Below are 25,149 nucleotides of genomic sequence, written 5' to 3'. Positions count from 1 at the left end.
AATAAAAGCTAGACTAACGTTAGAGAGGGACTAGTGGAGAAGAGATCGAGTGGAACTAAGCCGTTTTATGCTTGTGTCTCGTTCCGAAAATAGCAGTTCTACAAGCTCACAACACGTCACAACGTGTTGTACATGCAGCTAAGTTTAAATCAGGCATTACAATGCCATTACGGCAGAGATAAGTTCTTATAATTGTAATTCAAATGGATATACTATTGAATTCAGACTGACCTGAAAGCAGGGAATCAAACCCTGCTCCTTGTGGGTGTGTGGCTGTGTGCACGGCACCTCCCTGTGTGTGCGTTTACGGCACACATACGAGCGTGTCATCTTTAATGGCTTCTCAAACTGCGTCATCGGTAATGGAAGGGTGAGGAACATTTTTTTATTCTTTTTTTTTTTTATATATTTTTTTGCGGCTTACGCCTTTTATTGTTTTTTTTGAAGGGACAGACAGTAGGCTGACAGGAAACGGGAGAGAGATGGGGGAAGACATGCAGTAAAGGCCGTGTCGGGCTCGGGAGTCGAACCAGTGGCACACTGCGACTGGATTACCAGTCGGGTGCCCAGACGGTTACGTGGAAATTAGCAGACGGTGAATTAGCTCTTCGCTAAACCCCACCCCAAAGGCGATTTCCCACTGCCAATCCAAATAGTTTAGCTCTACACCAAATCTCTACTGTATGTCAAAAATAGCCAATCTACTGTAGCCTACAAGCTCGTAGCGTTCACGGCTTTGCGTTGTGATGCGTTGTGAGGTGAGCTAGTAGATTTAGCCTTCACCAAAACCATTGAAATACGATAGAGTTACGACAACTTCGTTCACTCTTCTACATAGGCTTCTATTGACGAAGAGCATGGTCAAGAGTGACAATGTCCTGGACCGGAAGTTGGCAAAATGCACTGGACTCAGGCATCGGCCCAGCTTTAATGAACTTAAATCCCTTTTAACCACGGGTCAGCTCCTGCAATCCCCTGCAAGCTGATTTATTCCTCCTTCAGCACAAATAAAGAATAAAGCAGGTTGTTGTGTCGTGTCACGCACACCTGAAATAAAAGCAAAGCGCCCAGCTCATATAGAGTATACACATACACACACACACACACACGCACGCGCACACATAAAAGGTGTAAATCATGCATCTTTGGCATCATACCTTCAAGACTGACCTGTCCTGTGGTTTTACCCATAATTGTGACCCTACAATAATGCTGCCTTGACAAAAATGTGTGTACAGTAGTGTCTACAGTAGTGTCATGTGTGCTAGTGTGTCATGAAAAACATAACGGTGGCTTGAGCTTACCGTACGACGTACGTGTGTTGGTCACACTGGAACCATAATGATAAACTGCATGTGGCAGCATGGTGAGTCACAGCCAGGGGGGCAGTGAGGCTGGATTTGTGTGAAGCCAGTAGGAAACCCTGACTTCCTGAAAGTTCATATAATGGCCTGTTGTGGCGCTGTCATTGGGCCCAAAAAACCCCATAGCTCCATAGAGGTCCATGTATTTGGGCCCAACTTCACCTAGACTGTATTACCTTAATAAACATGGTCATGAATACTTCCTGCTTCCAGTCACTAGTTTAAAGTCTCATTTCTCATGTCATAATATTCTTTTTGGAAAATTATGGTCCAACTATAGGACTAAATAAATATATTGACAAATTCTGGCTGATACAAACTAGACCAAAATGCTAGGGAGGGACTGGCGGAGAAAAGATCCAGTATAACTAAAAGACAAGTCATGTGTTTAGTTGCACTCGGGTGCCGCACTCTTAAAATAGTACTGTAGATCTACAAGCTCACAACGGGTCGCACTGAGAAAGAGAAAGAGAGAGCAGCCTGATCTCACCCAAACCTGATGAAATAGCACGGATTGGCAATTCCGTACATACACGCCTAGAAAACCCAAATATCCGCACATATTACACAACTACTGTTTGCACAGCGACGGAGGTGTGGCTTTTAACTAGTATATTATTTACGGAAATGCCAATCCGTGTTATTTCTCCTTGTTTGGGTGAGATCGGTTTGACATTATTTACGATGCTGTGCTATTGGGTTACAACTCGGACAGGGCTGAGTCGCCCCTACCGAACATGAGCCATGAGAGACGCCACCGAGTGCGTTAAAGCGCGCGAGATGCCGCGTCGAATGATGCGAAGACGGCGCCCCTCCGTCACGGTCTAAGTGGAGGATTTCAGTGTAATATGTACGGATTTGCCAATCTGTGCTATTTCACCGTGTTTACCGTGAGAGTCACCGGGTTGGAGAGAGAACATCCCCTCCTGGCAGTCTCTGCGAATGGACAAGGAATGAGCACGCCACTTAACCTTTAACCTGGGACAGTGTGGTGAGAAGAGAGAGGGCTGACATGGAGCTGGGAGAGAGAGAGAGAGAGAGAGAGAGAGAGAGAGAGAGAGTAAAAATCATGGATATACGCAGACTACTGGAGTACAGGTCCATTTTCACTCTCCAGCGTCTCTCAAGACTTTTGGTCTGTGTACAATATGTTGATATGTGGTTCCTTCATGTTCTGTAAATGCTTGAAAGTTAAGAAAGGAACTAAGCAAGTTTCAGTCAGGACAACTCAGGAATGGATTGAAAATGTATTTATTGCATATAAAATGAGCAATATATTTATTATGGTTTGGCGATGAATTGGATATGCTTTTAGGTACTCTGATCAAGCACATCAGTCCCAACCATAGGGACTCCGAATCCCCCCTACCTTAAACAGCAGATCCAAAACGACAGGTGGTATAGGCTATAGCTGGGGTGGAGATCTAGGGTGAGCAGCAAAAGTTTAAGCAGACAGCAGCGCAGCAGTATCGGTGTGCATCAACAAGCAAGCAAGCAGGAGCAGTGCAAACTTCTAGTTTAAATAGCCGGCATGAAGAAGGAATGAGTGTGTGATTGGATATGAAGCTTAAAGTTCTCAGTCCTGGGGACGGATTTCAGTCCTGAGGATTTCATAGGGGCCTTTAATGAGATCAATGCAGATTTGCAAAAAAAAAAAATTCAGTCTTGGGTTTTTTTCCCCCGCTTTAAGCCCTGGATTGGATGAAGTGAATCATGTGAATGAGAATGTGATGCTGAGGCGGTCCAATGAACGGCCAGCAGCAACTGCACTGAGTTTCCCGACTGAACTTGCTCTGCGCATGTCTGTGACAGGCACGATGCTCATGTTTGTTATAATTGTTGCCATTGAACAACACATTCAGATATTCAGATATTGCCATGGGCCTATATATATAGGGAGGTGTGCAAGTGCAACTACCGGTACACAGAGTCAGCCAAAAGTAGTAAAGTACACACCTGCACGCACGCACACACACACACAAAAGAAAGAACTGCTCGTATTGGAGATATTCGTATTTTCTTTCAAGATGCCAGTGGTCGGCATTTCTGAGAGTCACCTTTTCCCTACTAAGGCAAAAGTCCATCCTGCCACATGCTGTGCTGTCAGAAACAGGCTGCCAAAAATACACTTTATCGCCCCTCAGGCCTTAATGATTCAAATGATGCAAGAGAGAGCCGACTTCTTTTGTGCAGGGGTTGAAAGGTTGACGACCTAAAACTTTGTTCCCCTCCTTAACCCATTCAGGACGGGAGCCCCTTTGGGTGTTTTAACCCTTCTGTACGAGAACCCCTTTTTTGGGTTTCTGTACAGGATGTACAGAAAATAAAAAATATTAATGTGATGCTGCTATATAAATATTTGAAGTTTTTACAGAAAACGTAGGTCAGGATTATTATTTTTTTAGAATCGCCCTCTTTTCTGTTACCCCTGGCTGTATCATCATCATGTATTTGATATACTGTTTCACGTGCTTTGAGACCAAAACTGTGATGTCACAGACACTGGTCTCACTTCTTTCTCGACTACATTTTGTCTCAGTAAGACGGCCCAGAAAGCATTATGGTCATTGTAGTAATCCAGCAATCCAGTCAAACCCTATTCAAACACAAAGACTACATTATTTTTCTGGCCATAGGGTGCAAATTTCAAATTGTGCTACTGTTACCTACTACAAATACTATTGACATTGAGTGACTGGGGTTTCTTCCAGCGCTGAAATGTCCCTTTGAGCGTATTTAAACTACAGACCTTCATTGAGAGTTCTGCACAGTGCTGCCTTAACTCTGCCGACTTCAGTGAAGTGCAAAATGGAAGCTGCATGTGACTGCAGCTGCAGTGGAAATGCAACTGGAGTTGACCCTGGTCGCTGACCAGAGGTTGTGAGAGGCTAAAAGGTGTGTGACCTCGGCAGTGTGTGACCTTGGCACCCAGGGACAGTAAAGCACTTTCTTATCCTGGTCATTAAGCAGGCAGACAGTCCAAAAGCCCTACAATCTATTCCTCTTGGTTCAGCAGCTCTTATCAGCTAGAGAGCAGTACGTGGTTCCACAGACTCTTTAGCCCGTGACCCAAAAGAGACATTTGATGGCTCCCCGGGACCCAAACTGATGGTGAAAATAGCAGATCTACAAGCTCACAACGTGTCACTTCGCGCCACGTTGTGAGCTTGTAGATCGTCTATTTTCACTACTTCCCTAAAGTTTGTTTAGATAAGTAAATTTGTTTTAAGTTGCTGTAAACAATGTTCGTTTTCTAATTTATGGGATTTCTTAGATTTTCCTTAGATTTTTTTCATGAAATTACTGAGACAAAAACATAATTGAATCTTGTTTAAAATGTGCATGTTTTTTTGATATATATGCCTGGGCTTAATATTGATGACATCAGAGATCTCCATATATGGGCTTAATATTGATGACATCAGGGATCCCTATCCCTGATGATGTCACATGCTCCATCCCTGATGACGTCACATGATAATAATAATAATAATAATACATTTTATTTATAACGCACTTTACATTTGAAACAAATCTCAAAGTGCTACAAAGCAGACAGATTTAAAAGCTCTCTCACCCTGACCAACCAACCAACACACACTGACGGGAAATGCACGATTCCATAGTTAACTGCGACCTTCGATCGGTCGCAACAACGTAAACATTACAGAGACTTTAGTTGTCAGTTGCAATTCGTTAAAACAGTTGTCATGTTGCACACATGCCTAAAATTGCTGATATTTGCGGTGCCCTCGGTGAAAACAATGTATTTCTAGACCCCTCAATGGCGCAACTCTCTCCTTTCATGGCTCTGTCTCTGACTGCCTACAACACTGTCTCTGTGTCTCCTCAGTCGTTATCCAGAAGCCAAGGTGATCAACTTTGGAACCTGGTTCATCTTCAGCTTCCCCATCGCAATCATCATGCTGGTGCTCACCTGGCTCTGGCTACATTTCCTGTTCCTCGGATGCAAGTGAGTCATGTGTGTGTGTGTGTGCGTGTGTGTGTGTGTGTGTGTGTGTGTGTGTGCGTGTGCGTGCGTGCGTGACTGTGTGTGTGCGCGCTCGAGCGTGGCGTGCACTGTATGTTTGTGTGCTGCTGTGCATGCAGTCGCATGGTGTGCTTCAACGCGAGCACAGGTGTGCGTGTGCGTGTGTGTGTGTGTGTGCGCGTGTGCTTACACATCTGTGCATGAGTGTGTGCACTGTAAAACAGAAACACAACGTGCGTCAGGACTCAGGGGGATTCAGCAGGAAGGTGTGAGAGTGTGTCTGGCTGTTCCATCCTCGTCGTAGGTTATTATAATAATTGCTGTTTAGCAGCACTGAGCAGAGCACGCCATCGCTGTCACCTTGTATAGCGCCACCATGCTGTTGACAAACAGAACCACGCTGTGTCCTTCCAAAGCCTGTGGCTCACTTTGCGGCCGTGGTGGAAAAAGTATATTTCTGAGGGGCGCTAGCCCCCTCCTACAGTATATCCAGCTATTAGTGTAGATTTTAGTCTTACACAAACATTATACAATGAATGGAGGATTTACGTCATATGTGGACGAGCAAATCGACATGTTACGTCATGATGATTTAAGATGATAAGAGTACCCCTCACTTCACACAGGTGTGATTTTGTTTTAGGGGCGCTAGCTGTATATACAGCTTTAATGTTTGTTTTTCAACAATGCTTTTAGAAAACGCCATAGTAGACAATAAAGAGAATGTAATGTTTGTGTTGAGGACTAAAACAAACATTAGCACCCGTTGCTTAAACAAACATTATGTTGTAATTGATGTTGTAAGATGGTAAGAGCTCCCCTCACTTCACACAGGTGTGATTTTTTAAAGTGAAAAGTGAAAGTCTGGAATTAAAAAAAATACTTGATTTTTTACTTTGAAGTACAAAAGTATTGGCATCGAAATGTACCCTAAACTAAAGTACCAAACTTAGAAGTATGTATATAAGTACTCATTATGCAGAATGTCCCATTTCAAGTTTTCTAATGTATAACAAATAGCAGATCTTGGAGTAAAATTCAGTGAGGTTCCCAGTTTGATCCCGGGCCTCCCCCAGAGTTCAGTGTCGAAGTGTCGTTGAGCAAGACACTGAACCCCTCAAAGTGTCCTTGAGCAAGACACTGAACCCCTCGAAGTGTCCTTGAGCAAGACACTGATCCCCTACTTGGTCCTGATGTGCAGGTTGGTGCCTTGCATGGTGACTCCCTCCGCCATCTGTGTATGAATGAATGTGTGTGTGTGAATGGGTGAATGTAATGCACATGTATCTATGTAAAGCGCTTTTGGATAAAAGTGCTATAAATGCACTTCATGCATGAATGCAATATACAGTATAAATGCACCGTTTACCGTTTACTTGGTGATCTCTGTGTTCCAGTTTCAAGGAGACCTGCTCTCTGAGCAAAAAGCGCAAGACCAAAAGAGAGATGCTGTCGGAGAAAAGGATCCACGAAGAATACGTGAAACTGGGACCCATAAGGTAAGGAATAAGATGAGGTGGACTGGATTAAACACGTAAAGTACTCTGATGTAAAAACGAAAACAATAAAACAACACAAACATCCTCATCCATCCATCCATCCTTCCACCGCTTATCCGTAGTCGGGTCGCGGGGGCAACAGCTCCACCAGAGAGCTCCAGACTTCCATCTCCAGGGCAACATTAGTGACTTCCTCCCATGGGGGATCCCGAGACGTTCCAAGGCCAGCGAGTCGATGTGTTTCCTCCAACTGTGCCTTGGTCTTCCCCGGGGTCTCCTCCCAGTGGGACGTACGTGCCTCGAGGACCTCCCTAGGGAGACGCCCGAGAGGCATCCTAACCAGATGCCCGAACCACCTGCTGGCTCCTTTCCAGGCGAAGAAGCAGCGACTCTACATACAGTAGTGCGCATGCATACAGTACATGCACATGTCACCAGGCAGAATGCGATAATGTGTATGTGAGCGTTTTATGTGTGCACCTCCTGTACACATTTAATACATATGTTTTGTTCCCCCGTCTCTTGCAGCTATCCCGAGGTGGTGACGGGTGTTTTCTTCATCCTGATGACGCTGCTGTGGTTCACCAGAGAGCCGGGTTTTGTCCCGGGATGGACGTCACTCTTTGAGAAGTGCGTACAGTATCTGACTGACATGCGTCGTCGTCATGTCCTAACGGCCACCACCACCACAACACACACCGGTTTCGGTATAACCAAAAAATAACGAGCTGTTTTGGGATCAAAATGACGGCGAACGGACAAATCCTCGTGATCCCTTGTTTGAGGATAAGCGCTTAACTGGAGGGAAATGGTTAAAAAGAAAAATTGTGAGCATGATCAGCGTCATATTGGGCATTCTCCCCGGTCACAAAAGGAATAAAAATGTATGGTTTTTTTGGGTGGTAAAGAGTCGAAAACAAGACTATAGAGGGATTTATGCAGAATACAATGAAAAACCTAAAATGGTACAAACAAGCAGAAAACACTCATGCAGCGGTAGAGTGTTCTTTGTCTCCGTGCTAGTGTTGATTTTGACAGCAAATCTTTATTTCGTTTTGGTCATTTTTTTGTCATCTGAAATGTGTTTTGGCGGACCTCGATAATGGCAGATTTTACACTTGGTTGGACTCCTGACAATAGCAGATGAACATGCCTCGTGTTGTTAGCTTGTAGAACTGCTATTTTCAGAGTGCAACCAAGCATAAAATGACTTTGATGATTTTAGTTCTACTGGATCTCTTGTCCACTAGTCCCTCCTTAACATTTTAGTCTAGTTTTTAGTTGACGGAATTGTCAATATATTTAGCCATCGTAGCTTCGTTTAAATTTTCGTCTGTGAATCTTTTTTTCACAGACAACAAAATGTGTTTTTTAGTTTTAGTCGACGAAATCAACACTGCGTCCATGCTGACTCTGTTTGTCGTCTCTAGGAAAGGTTACAGGACCGACGCCACCGTCTCTGTCCTCCTGGGATTCCTCCTCTTCCTCATCCCCGCCAAGCGGCCATTTTCCTCTTCCTGCAGCTCTAAAAACCAAGGTCAGAATAACAAGTTGTATAACAACTGTATTTCTGGCAAATGTTCCCTCCAGAATAGGCATGCTGGCCGTTCGCCGTTCAGGTGGTTAAACCAGAACATATCAGCAGATATCTGGTCAGGGTGGTAACTGGTTATGTTGTGCAGTAATATATATATATAGAAAATAATCAAATTGAATCAGGCCCGTTCCAATGCATTGCAGTACATTTTTAATTCCGGACATTTACTATACAATATTTCTATACTGTTGACTTGAGTACTTTTTCCGCCACTGCTTTTCACAACAAAGTGAGGTTTTTGTGAACTATTAGCGGCATACACACTACTGAAGAGGATTATGCCCTGTGTGGAGAAAGTTCACAGGTTCAAAAGTGGTCAGGTTCATGATGATGTATGTGGAGAAAAGAAGGAAAAAAAAGAAAGGCAGCAGCAGAAAAACAACACAGGTCTTGTGTTGTTTTGCAACAGGTGCAGAAGGTTTTAAAATGTTTGGTTTTAAAGTGTGTGTGTTCAATGAGATTTAGCCTCTCAGACCCAAAACTTTTTGTCCACAATTAAATGCCGTCTATTGATATTGTTACCATTAGGAGAGATAACAGGCAAACGTTGATCAAAATAACTCTACATTCTCTAATAGTGTAGACTTCATGTGAATTAATTTGTAATTGTAATTTAACTCTTGAAAGCAAAAGAGGGATTTAATAAGGGTCCATACCTGGAACCCCCCTCAAGGACCACTGGTTAAAAAACACTGTAATGTATGCCTTACTAAATGGGTAAATGGACTACACTACACAGTATAATGGTTAACAAATCCAATACTGACCCCCACTGGCCGTGCATAGAAACTACAACTCGATTCATTTTCATTCCATTCCGCATAAAGTTAATAATGTGCGTGCTGCGTGCTGGTGCTACGAAATTGTAGATATGCTATTTTTGAAAACTCAAAAACATATATTTTTTCAGATTGAAAGTTTTTGAATCTTGCTTCTGGGTGGGGGTCCCTGGAACAACATATTTTCAGATGGGGGTCGGCGGCCAATTTCATATAATGTTTGGGGTCCTTGACATGAAATAGTTTGAGAACCACTGACAATAGAAACATATAGGTTTTTCAGAAAACTGTCATGATTTAGAGGACATTTGGGGTTAAGTGAATTTGATTATTGAAATAGGCTGGTAATCCACCCTGACAGCGTGTTGCGGGTTCGAGTCCCGAGCCCGTCGGCCTTTGCCGCATGTCTTCCCCCCCATCTCTCTCCCCCTTTCCTGTCTAATTACTGTATCAAAAACGCCAAAAAATATACCTTAAAAGAAAATATATCTAGAAGCTTGATGAGAATTTATTTTAATGCTTTCATTCGTTTCAATTCAAACAAAATAAATCACATGACATACAAAAAACAAGGAAATGACAAACAAAAGAAAACACTTATTATATTAACAATTATTGTAACAATAGTGATTATGTCTATTGGATTGAGATGTATTTCAACATAGACCTTTGATACAACAAACCTTTTACAAAAACAAATAGTCCCATACGAAATGGAACTTCCCTTTAACATTATTCTTCCTGCCAATCAAATATTCATAAAATCTCAGTCACAACTTAATTGAGTGCAATCTGCCAGCCCCGTTGTTGTACAACGGGGCTCAATATCAATATCAGTTTCTCAATATCAGCCTGGCTGCAGTGATAAGGCCTTCAGTCCTTAGACCAGGGGTTCCCAAACTGTTTCATGTCAAGGACCCCCAAAATGATACTCATTAGCCTGCGGACCCCCATTTGAAAATATATGCCAAGGACCCCATAAGAGAAGATTTGTACGGCTCTAGCAGTGATTTTCAACCATTTTCATTTCAAGGGCCCCAGGTTTGACCTGAATTATACGGACTCCCATTTAATGGCATTTCTATCTCTGGGGTCCCCAATGTATATTGTAAAATCAAAGTTCATTTAACTCCAAGAGTTACTTTACATTAGTTCCTCGCTGAGTCACAGACTCATAAGGGTCCATTTGGTCCTCTCAAGGACCGCTAGGGGTCCCCAGACCCCACTTTGGGAACCACTGCCCTAGATCATGTTGTCCTTCGGTGACCCCGTGTGGCAATCCCGGTCTCCTATCCCAGGAGACCGATCAACATTGGAGATTCTGGTAATCTTTGTCTCAAGTAACCAATCCCCAAGTTTCTGAATATCTGTTTGACAATAGAGCGGTGTCACTGTAATTTATATCTGCTGACAATAGAGCGGTGTCACTGTATTTTATATCTGTTTGACAATAGAGCGGTGTCACTGTATTTTATATCTGTTTGACAATAGTATTTTTTTTCAGCATCAGATGAAGATCCGGAAGCAGACCCTCTGGCACCGATGATCACCTGGAAGGACTTCCAGAAACTGATGCCCTGGGAGATAGTCATACTGGTGGGAGGAGGCTACGCACTGGCTGCAGGTTGCAAGGTACTGTCTGGGTGATAGTCATATACTGGTGGGAGGAGGCTATGTACTGGCTGCAGGTTGCAAGGTAATGTCTGGGAGATAGTTCATTCGCTGCTGCAATTCATTGGAGCCTCACTCCGCGTGAGGGCGGAGTGCGCCAGACATGAGCGCCACAGCGCATCCGGCATCCAGTCTCGTGACTCGCGTCCCTTTCCTTTATTGACCTTATGTAGACTCACCGACATTGCAGCTGTACAAACATCTTGAATTATCCTCTTTCTATCTGCAAAGTGTTTGTTTCATAAAAATCCACCATAGATATTTACTTCCTGTAAATTCCTTGCAGATGCAGTATCAGAGTTTGAAAACACTCGTTATCAGTAAAGCAACCTCTTGCTGCCTCCTGCATTATGTGCAAATTCAAAACAGGTGGTACGCATGGGCCATGATATTCAACGAGCGCTTCCAAACCCTTAGGAATAAAATCATACATAACATGTCTACAGTGGATTTTTATGAAACAAACACTTTGCAGATAGAAAGAGGATAATTCAAGCTTTTCGTACAGCTGCAATTTTGACGAGTTTGACGTTGTTTAATACAATTAGATAGGACTTTTCTGTTTGGATGAATGGGCTATGGGAAGTTGCATCTAGTTAGCACCTTGCTGGCAAAATGGCCGCGGTCTGCACCAATGCGGAATGCTTGCCGTCACTTGAGATACAGAGACACCCAGAGCCGAACGAGGCGTCTACCTTTTTATGTCTATGGTTGTAAGGTAAACTGATGCCCGTACTGGTGGGAGCGAGGGCACTGGGTGAGTTAAATACTGATTTACCCTGGCATTGAATGAGTTGGTAGGTGCAGTGTAACAATATTGAGCATTGCTGACTGTGTGTGTGTGTGTGTGTGTGTGTGTGTGTGTGTGTGTGTGTGTGTGTGTGTGTGTGTGCGCTCTCCTACAGGTGTCAGGTCTGTCGGTGTGGATCGGCAGGCAGTTGGAGCCGATGAGCGGTCTCCCTCCCTGGGCCGTGACGCTGCTGGCGTGCCTGCTGGTCTCGGCCGTGACGGAGTTCGCTTCCAACCCGGCCACACTCACCGTGTTCCTGCCCATACTGTCTGCGCTGGTAAGTAGGATGGAGCTTGAAACCAGCTACCCGAAAAAAGGGAAAAAATACGATAACAAGCTTATTGAGTACCCGGTATCAATAACCTTTAGCCTGTTATTGAGCATAGCGGCCCATGACGTCATGTTTACAATAGTTTTTCAATGTTATTTTCCAAATGTAAAAATGTCAATTGCCTTCCGCCTGTTATAAAATGTACTGTAATAATTGAAAACAAAATGTAAGCTTAACCCTAACCTCAGATCTGCCAGAGCGCAACCAAGCATAACAACAGTTCTACAACTTGATTTTGGTGACAAAACAATGCATTTTTGGTAGGCCTTGATGGTATTGCAATTGGTTGATTACGTCCCCACTTGGTTGAGCGCAACCAACCCAACGATCACTTCTCCACTAGTCCCTCCCTAACATCTACTTTTTGTTGATGAAATTCTCAGCATATTTAGTCATTGTAGCTTAGTTTTCAATTAGTTTTTTATTTCATTTTCGTCAGTGAAAAAAAGGCAGTCGACGAATATTATTTTCCGTCATGGTTTTTAATCGGCACTTGTCTCTTAATGCAACTTTCCTTCTATTCCTTCCTCTCCTCCTCCAGTCGGAGACACTGCTCATGAACCCTCTCTACACGCTGATTCCAGCCACCATGTGCGTGTCATTTGGGGTCATGCTTCCAGTGGGGAACCCGCCCAACGCCATAGTGTTCAGTTACGGCCACGTGCAGATCAGCGACATGGTACGCACGCGGACACACGCACGCACGCATGCACGCACTCAACTCACGCACTCATCTCACGCACGCACTCAACTCACGCATGCACACACACACACACACACAGACACACACAGTTCTGACCCCTGCAGAGTCACAGACCTTGTGGGTGCACTGTGTCAAAGGTCAGTTATATAATAACTGTTTTCTTGCCCAGAAATCACACACAGGGTTTAGGACAAGAGAATGCCAAAATAAGTTTTGTTTTTTTAACCCGAGTGTTCCCGAGTTCATTCCAAACTATGGAATGAACGCCCCATTGCAATCAGAACGGCAGACTCACTCCCATAATCTGAATGGGAGCAGTCTGAAAACTCACCTCTTCAGACTTCCCCTTAGCCCGTAGCACTTGCCGTAGCCTCGACGGCCTTGCAGGCGTACTGTATGTATGCAAAATAATGTCATTTAGATAGCACGTTATGTAGACATATGCCAGGTCAATATTGATCTGGCATTCTGTAGTGTTTATAGTTTCAATGTATGGATATTCTACTGTTAGGCGATATGCTCTTAGTTCACTCATGATCCTAGATGACTATGTATTTGATGTACACATTTGATGTGTTGTTCTATTTGATTTCAAATCAAATAGAAAATCTAAGTACATAAATTATACCGTATTCACAATTTGTGATGATACAGTATGTGTTATATACATAAATGGTGCATTTATATAGCGCTTTTGAACAAAGCGCTTTACACAGATGGGCCGCACTTTGTAAGTTCCTCACAGTAGCCACTGGTCCAGCAGGGGAAGCTGACTAGGAATAGACTGCCATTTCTTGAGAGCGTAAATGACCCATGAAACCAAATGGATCCATAACATGTATAGAAAAGAAATGACAATTATTGTACATTCTCTAATTGTGTATACTTCTTGCAAATGAAGGAATGCAGATGTTTAACAATAAATGATAAGTAGCTTGCGGAGTTAGTCCAGTGGTTGTTATGTGATGTTGGCTCCCACCGCCACCCCAGCACCACCGATGGGCTCCGTTATTTCTGGTCCCCATGGATGGTTGTTATTGTATATCTATCTCCCTGCTCTTAATGTTTAATGATAGTGTTTAATTGTGCCGAGTAGGGAGAAAATTTTTGCAGTGCCGAATGCCAAGATAAAATATTATATGAGTTATCTGACTGAACTTAACCCTTGAGAGTGTAAAATCATTCATTTTACGCTCTCAAGAGTTAAAGGATCCATTTGGTTACCAACACAAATAGTTAGCTGGGGACCACCTGGAACCCAGTCAAGGACCACTGGTTGAAAACCACTGCTCTAAAAGGCATCACAGTGTGGTTACAGCCTTTGCAATAAAATTTTTTAACCAACAGTGCATCTCAACGGTTGATAATGAGATAAATTATCCTAAAACACGTAGAACGGAAATTCGCGATCAAAAAGACTCACCATTTGATCGCGAGCGTCCATCGTCTTGCATTCTATTCATCGCTTTGCTGTCTTTGACCTTCCCTCCAGGTGAAGGCGGGTTTCGGGGTGAACCTGATCGGCGTGGCAGTGGTCATGTTAGCGATAACGACGTGGGGCATACCCCTGTTCAACCTCACCGAGTACCCGGCGTGGGCAGTGCCCAGCAACATTACCGGTCCCGGGGGCTTATAATGACCGCCGATGGTTGGGGCAGCACACCACAGGCAGAGATACAACATGGATGGGAGGCAGAGATCGAAAGAGAGACCATGTGGGAATTGTCTTGATGCCCGAAAACAGAACTCGGACCTAAAAAAAATGCTGCCTCGAGAAGTGGATTTGAACGATCGTTCGGAAGTAAGCCCCCTCGTTAGAGCGATCTCTGCACTGTATATGGTAGGAATTAGCATTGTTTTTGATTGGTCGCATTACTTTATTGCCTATTGATTCCAATGCAACACACTTCGTGGAGGGTAAGCAGATCTGACAATGTTTTAGTTTAGTTTTAGTTTATGTGATCATCTTCACAAAGAAAACTGTTACATTGTTAGAGGTGATCAAAAGGAATAGGCTGAACCTGGAAGCTTATAAGTGCCTATCCTCCTATACGTACAACAAAGCATGATTTTGGTTACTAGAAAAAGTTTCAATAATCGAAGATTCTGCAATGATAATTAAGCTAAATAATTGTCAGAATACAATAAGATAATAATAATAAGCACCGACCCAATCAGTGTTTTCAAATTTGTATATAATTTGTGTGGATCAGACATTTTTTCTTAGAAAGAAACATCGCAGTAAAAGTCATGAGTCATGACACAGCAAAGCCAGACTGTTATCTTAATTCTAGAGACCCTTTACGTGTCCATTTTTTCACGTCAAGATTTAACGTAAGTAACGCTGCTGGTGTTGGCCTCTTTGTTGGGGTGTTTCTGTACGGCTATAAAACAGAAGGGGACTGGGTTCTTTTCCCTGACTAAAGTTGTGTGCACCACAGTCTCAAGGATGTTTAGAGAAGGCAGCGCTGCATAGAGTTAAAACTAGAACCATTATGCCCGGGCCGGCCTAGCGGTCTGGGCACCTAGGCTGCTAATCCAGCCTGACAGTGTGACGCAAACGACCTTTGTTGCGTGTCACCAGCCCCCCCCCCCCCCCCCCCCCCAACTCTCTCCCCCCATTTTCCTGTCGGCTTACTGTACAGTGTACAGTAAGTACACTATCCAAAAATATCTTTAACAAAAACTAGAAGCAAAATTTTAAATCGATCTTGCCTTTTTATTTTGCGAAAAACCCGGTTTGGGTTTACCCTCTCATCCCTTCTACATTTGTAGAAATTAACACAGTGAGTTGTGTGGAATGGACTCTTGATGATCATGCATTGACTTCAATGCTGTGAATGATGCCCTTGTTGTGATGCATTTTCTACAGTTTGGTTTCTCTCTACACTACAGTATCCTGGACACAATACTTACGGTACGCTGTGAGAGCAAGTAAAGTACTGTGTGCAATACAATGGAATATTAGTTTTTTACAATTTTTACAATGCACCAAAAGAGCATTTTGGTACATTTGACACTTTGCTCTCTCTAAGATGCTTACATCTCTTGAATTTTGCCATGCTAGTCTGTAATTCAGAAATGTGTGTTTTAAGTAGCTGGTGGCGGGCCGGGGATTCTGAAGTTTAATAGACAAAATGCTCTGAGGATTTTGAATATTCTCCTTTTGCTTTTATAATCATGAATTAGCAGAACATTTGGCACATAATGGCAGATTTTAAGATTGTAGTTTACTTTCCTGGGATGAATTACTTTACTGTTCTTTTGAATTGGGTAGGCATAAACATAACATTTGTGGGTTAGAGAGACTATGCCAGCGCCCGAAACTACTCTTGAGTTGCACTCATCTCTAGCATGATAAATGTAAGAGCTAACACCTGTAAATGAGGGCGGTAAAAGAAGAAGAAAATAATCGATAGCAGCAGGGACATCGCAGAAAGTTGTGATGACAGTTTAAATTCAGCCTACACTAATACCTCATTTCTGCTCCATTATCTGGCAGTGATGCAAGCTTATAAGTCTATCTTCAATGTGGGACATTGCTGTATGCGTGGATGTGTAAATCAAGCTATACAGTGTATGCAGACAGTGGTGGAAAGTAACTAAATACATTTACTTAAGTAGAATTTTGTTTTGAGGTATTTGTATTTGTAGTAATTACAATTTCCAATACTTTTACTTCTACCCAACTACATCTCGGATCTAAATATTGTACTCTTAGTCCATTACATTTATTAGACATTTTTAGTTACTAGTTACTTTGTAGATTTTGATTATTATTACAAAACATACATTAACCACTTCAACCCTATTACATTTCCTATTACAAATCTTCAAAAGATTTTAATACATTTGAAAACTTTAAATGGGTCATTCTGGTTAATGAGTACTTTCTATTTTTTATACTTTAAGTACATTTTGATACCAATACTTTTGTACTTTTACTCCCAAGTAAATTTTGAATTCCGTCCTGTGACAGAGTATTTCTACATTGCAGTATTGATACTTTTACTTAAGTAAAAAAAGAAATGCGAGTACTTGTTCCACCACTGCACGCAGAGCACATTTTCTAGTTGAGGCTCAACGAACGCCTCTTGTTCCTCTCACCTTGGAAGTGGTCTGATGGTTTGGAAACTTCCAATGCACCTACTGTACTAGTCCGGGAGCCGGATATTTGTTTTAAAGTTGTAATTTTTTTGGCCTAAAATATTGTCTATATACACATTCATGAATCCACTTGCTGACCAGCATGTCGGTACTGAGCAATCTGCTTTATAGGGGTTTATATGTGACCATACCATTAACATCTATAAGGCAAAAATGTCAAAATGTCATTGTGACATGTCAAACTAGGGTTTTTTCATGATTCTGAATCCATTCCAAGCATTCGTTTTGAACGAGAAACACTCTTTGCACTTTATTGTGCAAAACTAATGCTTGGAAGTTGGATTCAGAATCCTAAGTCTTGCCTTATATCTTAATGGTAGGGTCACATTATAAACCCCTATAAAACAAATTGCTCAACACCGACAGCCGGTCAGCAAGTGGATTCATGAATGTATGTATATAGACACTGTTTTAGGCCAATTAAAAATATACCAAATTTCCCACTTTAAACAAAAGAAGCCTGTTGGCTGCCAGACTATAAAGCATTCACTAGAGAACATAATACAGGGTACAGATGTTTGTCCAATCAACGGTCGAATCACAAGAGCTGAATGACTACTGGTGGTGATAAGATGTGCTTTATATTTTTACACAAATTCAAAATGTAATTCTGTTTTTATATCATGTAGGAAATGTAGGTAGGCGCTAAATAGACAGAATCTTAAACCTATATATTCCATTGTTTTAATTTATTCCGTTCTATGCAGGTTCATATTTTTGATGGTTGTATGTTCTGTCGGACTACAAAAACCTTTGTATATACATGCAGACTTGTAATATAATGTGCCTTCTCTATGTTTTCAACACGTTTTCCAATGACTGTAATATACATAAATACTGTGTACCTTAAAGTCTCACTCATATAATCGATAGGATTATCGTCATAAAACTAATATACAAAAATAAAAGTGACGCTAAAAACAATGACTCCGTTTATTTAGGCACACACACTGCAAATCACACAACTTATAAACTTGAAGAAACAAGATCATAATTTACACAAGACTGGATTTGGAAACAAGTCGCATAATTTAATTGTAAAGGGGCTGAAAATTATGCAGAGTTGGATTAGGTAATACAGTGGTTCCGGGACCCCAGGGGACCTTGAGGGGGTTCCAGGGGGTCCCCACCCAGCCAAATGATTGATAGCTTAGGAATCAAAAGCTATATCCACCTCAGTGGATACCATATGCCTATGCTCTGCCGCACACTAGATATACGCCCTGGAACCCCCTCAAGGACCACTGGTTGAAAACCAGTGGGTTAAATAGACCCAGCCTGTGTGACCACAGGTGAGCTTGGAATCCAGATCGGCAGAAGATGATGACGTTCAGACAGTAGCATATGCACGTTGTAGGACAGAACACACCTCCCGTCGTGTGTGTGACCGAATTCTCCACTTCAGTTGACAGTTTGAAACGGGCCATTTAGCCAGCGTCCCCCCACGTCCATGAGAAAGTGCAACAACAAGCCTCCACTGTCCACAGTGTCTATGATGAGACCTTTGGGCCATCTGCAGGCATGAATCCCTCTTTCTCCATTTTCGCCTTGTACTTTAAGAAGTCTCTTCTCTTGGCAAAGTGTCTCACCTGCCACAGAAGACAGGGGGACAAAATAGGAAAGTATACATAACTGAACACAATCAACACTGGGATAGGCTAACAGGACAGACTGAGGACACAGGTGGCTAGGGTTACACTAATACAGGGAGGTGAGACGAGGTAGGTGACAGCAAAGAGGGCAGACAGGAAATCACAGAAAACTACTACAAAATAATGCACAAATGCAAGTCAAAGTCCAAGGGCAGTGGAGGGTACTGTGACACATGCATACTTTACTATAGTTTATTTTACTTAAACATTTTCAAAATATAAAAATGTTCATTTTTGGACAAATAGCCAATGTTACATCGAGGTGCCCACTGCCCAGATGTCCCCATAGCCGCACCCCCGGAGTCTCCGCCACTGATCAATCATGTTAATTAGCCCGGATATGCGGCTGGGCATTCTGCAGGACAGGTACCACGGACCCCCCAAGACAATTGGAGTCGTATTAATATGAGATGAATACATGTGACAGAATAGGTAATAGGCTACTTAGCCCCGCGAGTCAGAACCCAATGGTAGTAAAGTTTCTGACATTTTTAAGACTTTGGTCGGCACGATAGAATGAGCTGACCCAGTGCAGGGGGTCCCGAGAGGGGCTAGGTAATACTGTGACAACAACCCAGAACAACAAACTATATGGAGTCGAATAAATTCTAACCTACCCACTGCATGGGGCAGTTGGCATCCATGTCCTTCTGGAAGCGGTCGCAGGTGGCAGCCTGGTCGTTGTTGTCATCCAGGCACCTCCACAGCTCGTCTCTGGCCGTCCAGCACGCTTTCCTCTCGGATGCGTTTGGAGCAGACATCGCTCTCTCAGCTCAGCTTCTTCCAGGCGATCGAGCTGCCAGGCAGTCACAGTGGTTCAGGTCAGTTTTACTATATATTCCACTATATTTTACTACTGTGTGCTCACTGTGCTGTGAGTCAAGCAGCGGGTTAACAACCTCCCAGATAACACTTGATTTGATTTGATTGCTGTTGTGTGGAGAATGATGTTTAGAAGTCACGCCAGGTCAACAAAACACACACACACGTCACACACACCGTCTCTTGCTGATGACGTCTTCTCACTGCGTTTGCTTACGATGACCGCTTGGTGGCGCCGTTTATCTATAGTACCGTTAGTCCATACCACTTTAATCTCAGTAACTTCATTCATGCATTTATTTTATTTATTAAACTGTGTGTTTTTGTATTTAACCGAACGATTTAAGCTCTATAAATACAATCAAATAAACAAACCACCAATGCAACCTCTTTTAAGGTATGGTAAAGAGTTTTTGTGATCTAAAGATTAGAACATTTGCAAATGACCATCAGCTCCTCAAAACTCTAGGCGACATGGTACAATAAAACTATCAATCACTGCAAGTTTCCATAAGCAAGGGACATTACAGGACAAGACCACTTTTTTTTTTAGGTTTGAGTTGTATCTTGCCATGATGTAACTCCATGAAGGTGGGCAAGAAATAAAAAAAGAATTGCTCCATATTGATTAGAAAATGCTAGCCTAATTCAAAATATGCTCCTCGTTGACTTACTCTGAAATATAGGGTGGGCGACATGGTGATAAATATATCGTGATACAATACCTTATTGTGATACGATATTCACAGATATCATGTAGGCCTATATATCGTGATACAGTGAATGCACATGATTTGCAGTTCTATACCTTAATCTACTTCTGTAGAACGACGGTGTCGTTAGCCAATATTAAGTATTTTGGTCTAAAAGGACCCCTAGCCCAGAGCCATCGAGTAAGACAGAGTTACGCAAACTCCATTCACTTCATGGGGCCAGTCCAATGGCGGCTCTTTATAGACTTCTATTGAATGGGGACAACCGGAAGTATTGAATGGAGACGATGTGTATTTTTTAACAGTTTTAACACTTTTAGGCCTACTAAAAAAACCCTCCAAAGCTATCACTTGTTGGGATATTTTTCCTCTACACCAAACCTCTCACAACAACTCATGCTGCGAGGCATTGTGAGCTTCTAGATTGTCTATTTTTGCATAATGTTCCCCTCAGAATAGGGATAATATGGTCAAAGATTTGGCGGCCCCCCCAATGTAGTAACTCTGAGGACCTCCTAGGGGTCCGGGACCCCCTGTTGAAGACCCATGGTGAAACGTTTGAGATATATACTTTTTGAATGTAGGAAAACTAAATGGGATTTTTACTCGAGTAGTGACCCATGTTTGGGAAACAGTGGCCTAGTTGACCCCCCGCCCCCCTACACACACACACACACACACACACACACACACACACACCCATTGGTAATCAGGTTGAAGCTTTTTGTCAAAGAGAAAGCATAGGATGTGTCTGCGACTGTGCGTGAGTGCGTGCGTGTGCGTAATAGACCATAGCTTCTGTTGCCACGGCGCCCGGCAACAATTCATCTTAGTTTGTCAGATTCAGAGAACCGGGGGGGAAAACAAGAGTATGTTGTTCACAGAGCTTCTGTTTTGAAGGAGCTGTTTGTGGAGCTCTCTTGTGAAGCTGTGTGTGTGTGTGTGTGTGTGTGTGTGTGTGTGTGTGTGTGTGTGTGTGTGTGTGTGTGTGTGTGTGTGTGTGTGTGTGTGTGTGTGTGTGTGTGTGTGTGTGTGTGTGTGTGTGTGTGTGTGTGTGTGTGTGTGTGTGTGTGTGTGTGTGTGTGTGTGTGTGTGTGTGTGCGTGCGCGTGCGTGTGTCTCTTGTGAAGCAGTGTGTGTGTGCATGCATTTTCAAGCCCCCAAGCAGACCTTTACCATCATAATCGGCTTCGTTGTGATGTTTCACACTGGAATGAACCCCCTCTGCGCGCTTCACCTCAGCAATCCATTTCCCAGGGGTCTAGCTCGGTGGTTCTCAACCAGTGGTCCAGGGACCACCAGCTATAGTGGTCCTTGAAGGGATGCCAGGTAGTTCCCATGCAGCTAAATGATGGAGAGCTGATAACCAAATGGACCCTTATAGATATTTAACTCTTGAGAGCGTAACAGAGGGAGAGGGACACCAATAGAAGTACTACCCAAAGTAAATTCTCAGAAAAGCAGGCTATCTATCAAGTGAGCAGCCGCCAACTGCATCAGCATGCTATGTAAGAACAAATTATAGCTCCATTGTGGGAAATTATCACGCTTGACTATTCATGTTAATTATTGAATAGTAGTTACTGAGGAGTGTGGTTGACCTTCAACTTAGGAAGCCGACGCTGTTGCCTGGTAACTCAGGAACTCCAGCCGTGGTCTGAGCTCTGCTCTCCTCTCCTCTCCTCTCCTCTCCTCTCCTCTCCTCTCCTCTCCTCTCCTCTCCTCTCCTCTTGGGTAAATAAATACACTTTAGGCCTACTTCCATTAGTGATTCAAATCAACCTAAAATATCATTACTTTCAAAGACCCTGCAGTTATATCCCTGTATTATAGTAGGAGAGAAATTAACCTGTCAACCAGGTTTATATTACAGGCACAACTGAACAAGGAAATACAGCAAATGCATAGCCATAGAAATATAGTATAGGTATAATATAGTATAGGTATAAAATAACCTATCATCAGTCTAATTGGGACATGTGGAGCATTGTGGGTGTTTTTAGCAAAGGTTCTGCCATAGCTTCCCTGTGTTAACTGTTCTGAGTCAGCGGGAGGGTTTGTGGTTGTATCAGGCTTTGGAGATATGGGGGTGCCATACCTTTGGTTGCTTTCTAGGCCAACATCAGTGTTTTGTACTCTGTGTGGGCAGTAACCGGGAGCGAAGAACGGGAGTGACATGTGAAATGCTGTACACATGTGAAATCTTTACATTTCTCAAGTATATCCTAAAAGTTAAAACGACTACCTGTAGTAATATGATGTATGTTGAGCTGGGGAGGTACCCAATTTGTATTGATATGTCTGTATGTATGTGCTCCATACCATGTGATCATGGTCAATAAATGATGCATGCTGCGGCATCCTGGGACATTTGTAGAGAAATCTTGAAAAACGTTTAAGAAGTTATCATCTTTAGTACCTTACGCCTTTTCTATACATTTCATAATCCTCAAACGTTTTAAAATGAACTGATCATATTCAACAGTTCATGGCCATCAGTCTGAAAAGTCAGTTTTCTTTCTTGTCCCTTAATAGCGTGACACAGACAGAGTGAGAGGGAGCATTTTATTTAATCTAGCTGCAATGTTTCACCCGATAATCTCCTCCAATGTGTTTCCTCATCTTCTCAGACATTGTGTGTGTGCATGTGTGTGTGTGTGTGTGTGTGTGTGTGTGTGTGTGCAGTGTGTGCGTGTGTGTGTGTGTGTGTGTGTGTGTGTTTTGTGTGTGTGTGTGTGTGTGTGTGTGTGTGTGTGTGTGTGTGTGTGTGTGTGTGGGCGCGCACGCACGCACACACGCACACATATCACCCTCTGGCGTTGTTTTTCAATATTTATCAATATTTTATTGAGTCTTTGGAGCTTTTCTTGTATTTGCTGGTTTCACAGCCTCTGCACAGAAAAAGAAGATAGAAACAGCCTGAACAGCATTGTTGTTGTTGTCCATATCTGTTCTAATTGTGTCAGAGTGATACGAAACCTGAATTCTTTCTAGAATCAAAAACATCCCCTGGCTGCAAACATTTCAGCTTCCGGCCTATTGGCCTGAATGTAAGACTAAAAATATCCTAAAAAAACAGGATCATATTATAATCAGGGACTAGACTATATGACATTCAATGTTTTGTTTCAACAAATTGAAAAATGGGGGTCGTCTTATAATCAGCTTATATTCGGGACAATACGGCAGTATTTAACGTAAATTAACGACTAAAGGTACTTCGCTTGCGGAGTTAGTTCAGTCAGGTACACAAGAGGGCCTCTCGTTATGCTCTTGGCAGCATTCATGCGTATAGTACAATGGTACTACACATGATTCATACGGCATTCGCCATACGATGGCGTGGCAGTCAGCTGACCAATTGCCGGGCTATTTAAGCTTACCTCAGTCTCTGTTCTTCCTGCTGTCCTCCTCCTGCTGTCATTACTGGACTGTTGGTATGAGCCCGTTTGCTCCCACCGCCTCCTCAGCACCACCAGTGGGCTCTGCTATAGTTGTTCCCCATGGGGGGTGTTACTGTATCTACTGTATCTCCCTGCTCATATGTTTAATGATGGTTGTTCATTTATGCCGAGCAGGGAGAAAATATAGCAGAGCGAACGCCAAGATAAAATATTATATGCATGCACACTTGTACATCATCAAGATGTGATTCACAATGTTGATGTTTTTTTTCATACCTCCAGTTCTAGGAAACACAGAATGGGGGGACTTTGTTTTAATCACAACAGCTCAAAGGTATATTAATGACATAGTAAAATGTTGAAAATGAGTGGTATTCCCCTTTAAGGGGTTGCTGTCCTGAATGGGTTAATAAAGTTATTTAGATTTGAAATGAATTGAATAACTGGCGTCCCCAAAAAGCTTTATGAAATAAGCAGGTAGCATATTTAACCATGTGGTATTATAATGTACTAGAATGTCGGCCCCCTTCGGGGGCCTCATCCCAGTGTCGTTGCAGCGCAATATGGGAAGAAAGAAATTGCGGGAGTTGTTATTATAATACTGTACTGCACTCCTTAGTATGGCACTGTACTGTAATGTTGTCCTCTGTACTGTACTTTACTGTACGTCTTTACTGTACTGTACTGTTGTTAGTGTTATTGTTGTTTTTCTTATAATGATTATTATTATTATTGTTATTATTATTACATGCATTATTGTTCTGATGTGAGCTTGTTTGTAAATGAGTGAGTTTACAAAGAAGCTTATTGTTATTATTATGATTATTATTATTAGTATTGTTATTGTGATTATTACATGGATTATTGTTGTGATGTGAGCTTGTTTGTAAATGAGTGAGTTTACAGGTTCACATCTTTTTGCTCACATGTTTTCACTTGTATAAATGTTGAGAAAGGGATAAAGAACTACACACATCAAATGCTGCAACTTATCAATCAATGGCACTGCCAAAATTGGCAAATCTAAAAAATATATATTTAATTATTGACATTTTTAGAAACAAATAAATAGGCTAGTTACAGTAGCTAAGCTGCCCACTTAAGCACCCTGACCACACCCAGCACAATGACATTAGCACCCCTGGCTAGTTACAGTATCTGCCCACTTAAGCACCCTGACCACTGCAACAATTACAGTAGCACCCCTCCCCACCCCAAGGATGGCCTATAGGTGAGGAATGTTGTTTTTCCAGTTCTAGATGGGAGATCATTAAGATGCTGCTGGATCCTGTATTAAGATGCATCCTTACTTCCTTCCTTTCAAGCAAGGGAATGTAATTGAATGGCTGGAAATGTACCATTGTTTTGTCAAATTGTATTGTATTGTGTAGTGTATTCTAAAATTAGTTTAGGGTTGTATAACATTGTACAACTCAATCAATCAAACGTTTGTTTAATCAATGTATTGGCCTATTGAAAAAAAAGAAATGGCCAAACTGGTACACCCGATACTATTTAATATTTCCCTTATGTTTGATACATTTTCTTATCACATCCATGGTATGAAAACAATGCTAAGGAGTTGCTTCAATGAAATATAATTGCTTTAAGCTGAAAACGATATGTTTAATGGTGTTTTTTAGCGTTGTTACATTTATCATGCATGC

General features: G+C 42.4%; 2 protein-coding genes across 3 annotated transcripts in view; one reads left to right on the top strand and one right to left on the bottom strand.

Moving 5' to 3' along the window:
- slc13a4 (solute carrier family 13 member 4) overlaps positions 1 to 14,530 on the top strand; it is a 30,588-nt gene extending 16,058 nt beyond the window's left edge. For both annotated transcript variants that reach the window (XM_080756930.1, XM_080756929.1), the window contains exons 9-16: positions 5,218 to 5,337; positions 6,753 to 6,854; positions 7,383 to 7,484; positions 8,285 to 8,391; positions 10,735 to 10,862; positions 11,807 to 11,968; positions 12,564 to 12,701; positions 14,218 to 14,530. In XM_080756930.1, coding sequence (XP_080613056.1) covers positions 5,218 to 5,337; positions 6,753 to 6,854; positions 7,383 to 7,484; positions 8,285 to 8,391; positions 10,735 to 10,862; positions 11,807 to 11,968; positions 12,564 to 12,701; positions 14,218 to 14,361 — 1,003 coding nt within the window. In that variant the 3' untranslated portion in view covers positions 14,362 to 14,530. The remainder of the gene's footprint in view (positions 1 to 5,217; positions 5,338 to 6,752; positions 6,855 to 7,382; positions 7,485 to 8,284; positions 8,392 to 10,734; positions 10,863 to 11,806; positions 11,969 to 12,563; positions 12,702 to 14,217) is intronic.
- A 3,281-nt stretch (positions 14,531 to 17,811) lies between these two features.
- coa6 (cytochrome c oxidase assembly factor 6) lies at positions 17,812 to 19,518 on the bottom strand. The gene is made up of 2 exons (XM_080757805.1): positions 19,162 to 19,518; positions 17,812 to 18,481 (listed from the first exon to the last, which is right to left on the bottom strand). Exons 1-2 carry the CDS (start codon positions 19,303 to 19,305, stop codon positions 18,383 to 18,385), a joined length of 243 nt encoding a protein of 80 aa, XP_080613931.1. The 5' UTR covers positions 19,306 to 19,518; the 3' UTR covers positions 17,812 to 18,382.
- Positions 19,519 to 25,149: the final 5,631 nt, after the last annotated feature.

Source organism: Protomyctophum bolini (assembly GCF_963924005.1).
Source record: "Protomyctophum bolini genome assembly, chromosome: 23".
NCBI classification, from domain to species: domain Eukaryota; kingdom Metazoa; phylum Chordata; class Actinopteri; order Myctophiformes; family Myctophidae; genus Protomyctophum; species Protomyctophum bolini.
Note: the sequence above shows the minus strand (reverse complement) of the source record. Positions and strands in the feature narration are given on the sequence as shown.

What these genes read in the sequence shown, in the direction of transcription:
- coa6 (XM_080757805.1), bottom strand. Translation starts at nt 19,305, where the DNA reads ATGTCTGCTCCAAACGCATCCGAGAGGAAAGCGTGCTGGACGGCCAGA. An exon ending in CCAACTGCCCCATGCAGTGG is followed by an intron (nt 18,482 to 19,161) that starts GTAGGTTAGAAT and finishes CTTCTGTGGCAG; the next exon opens with GTGAGACACTTTGCCAAGAG.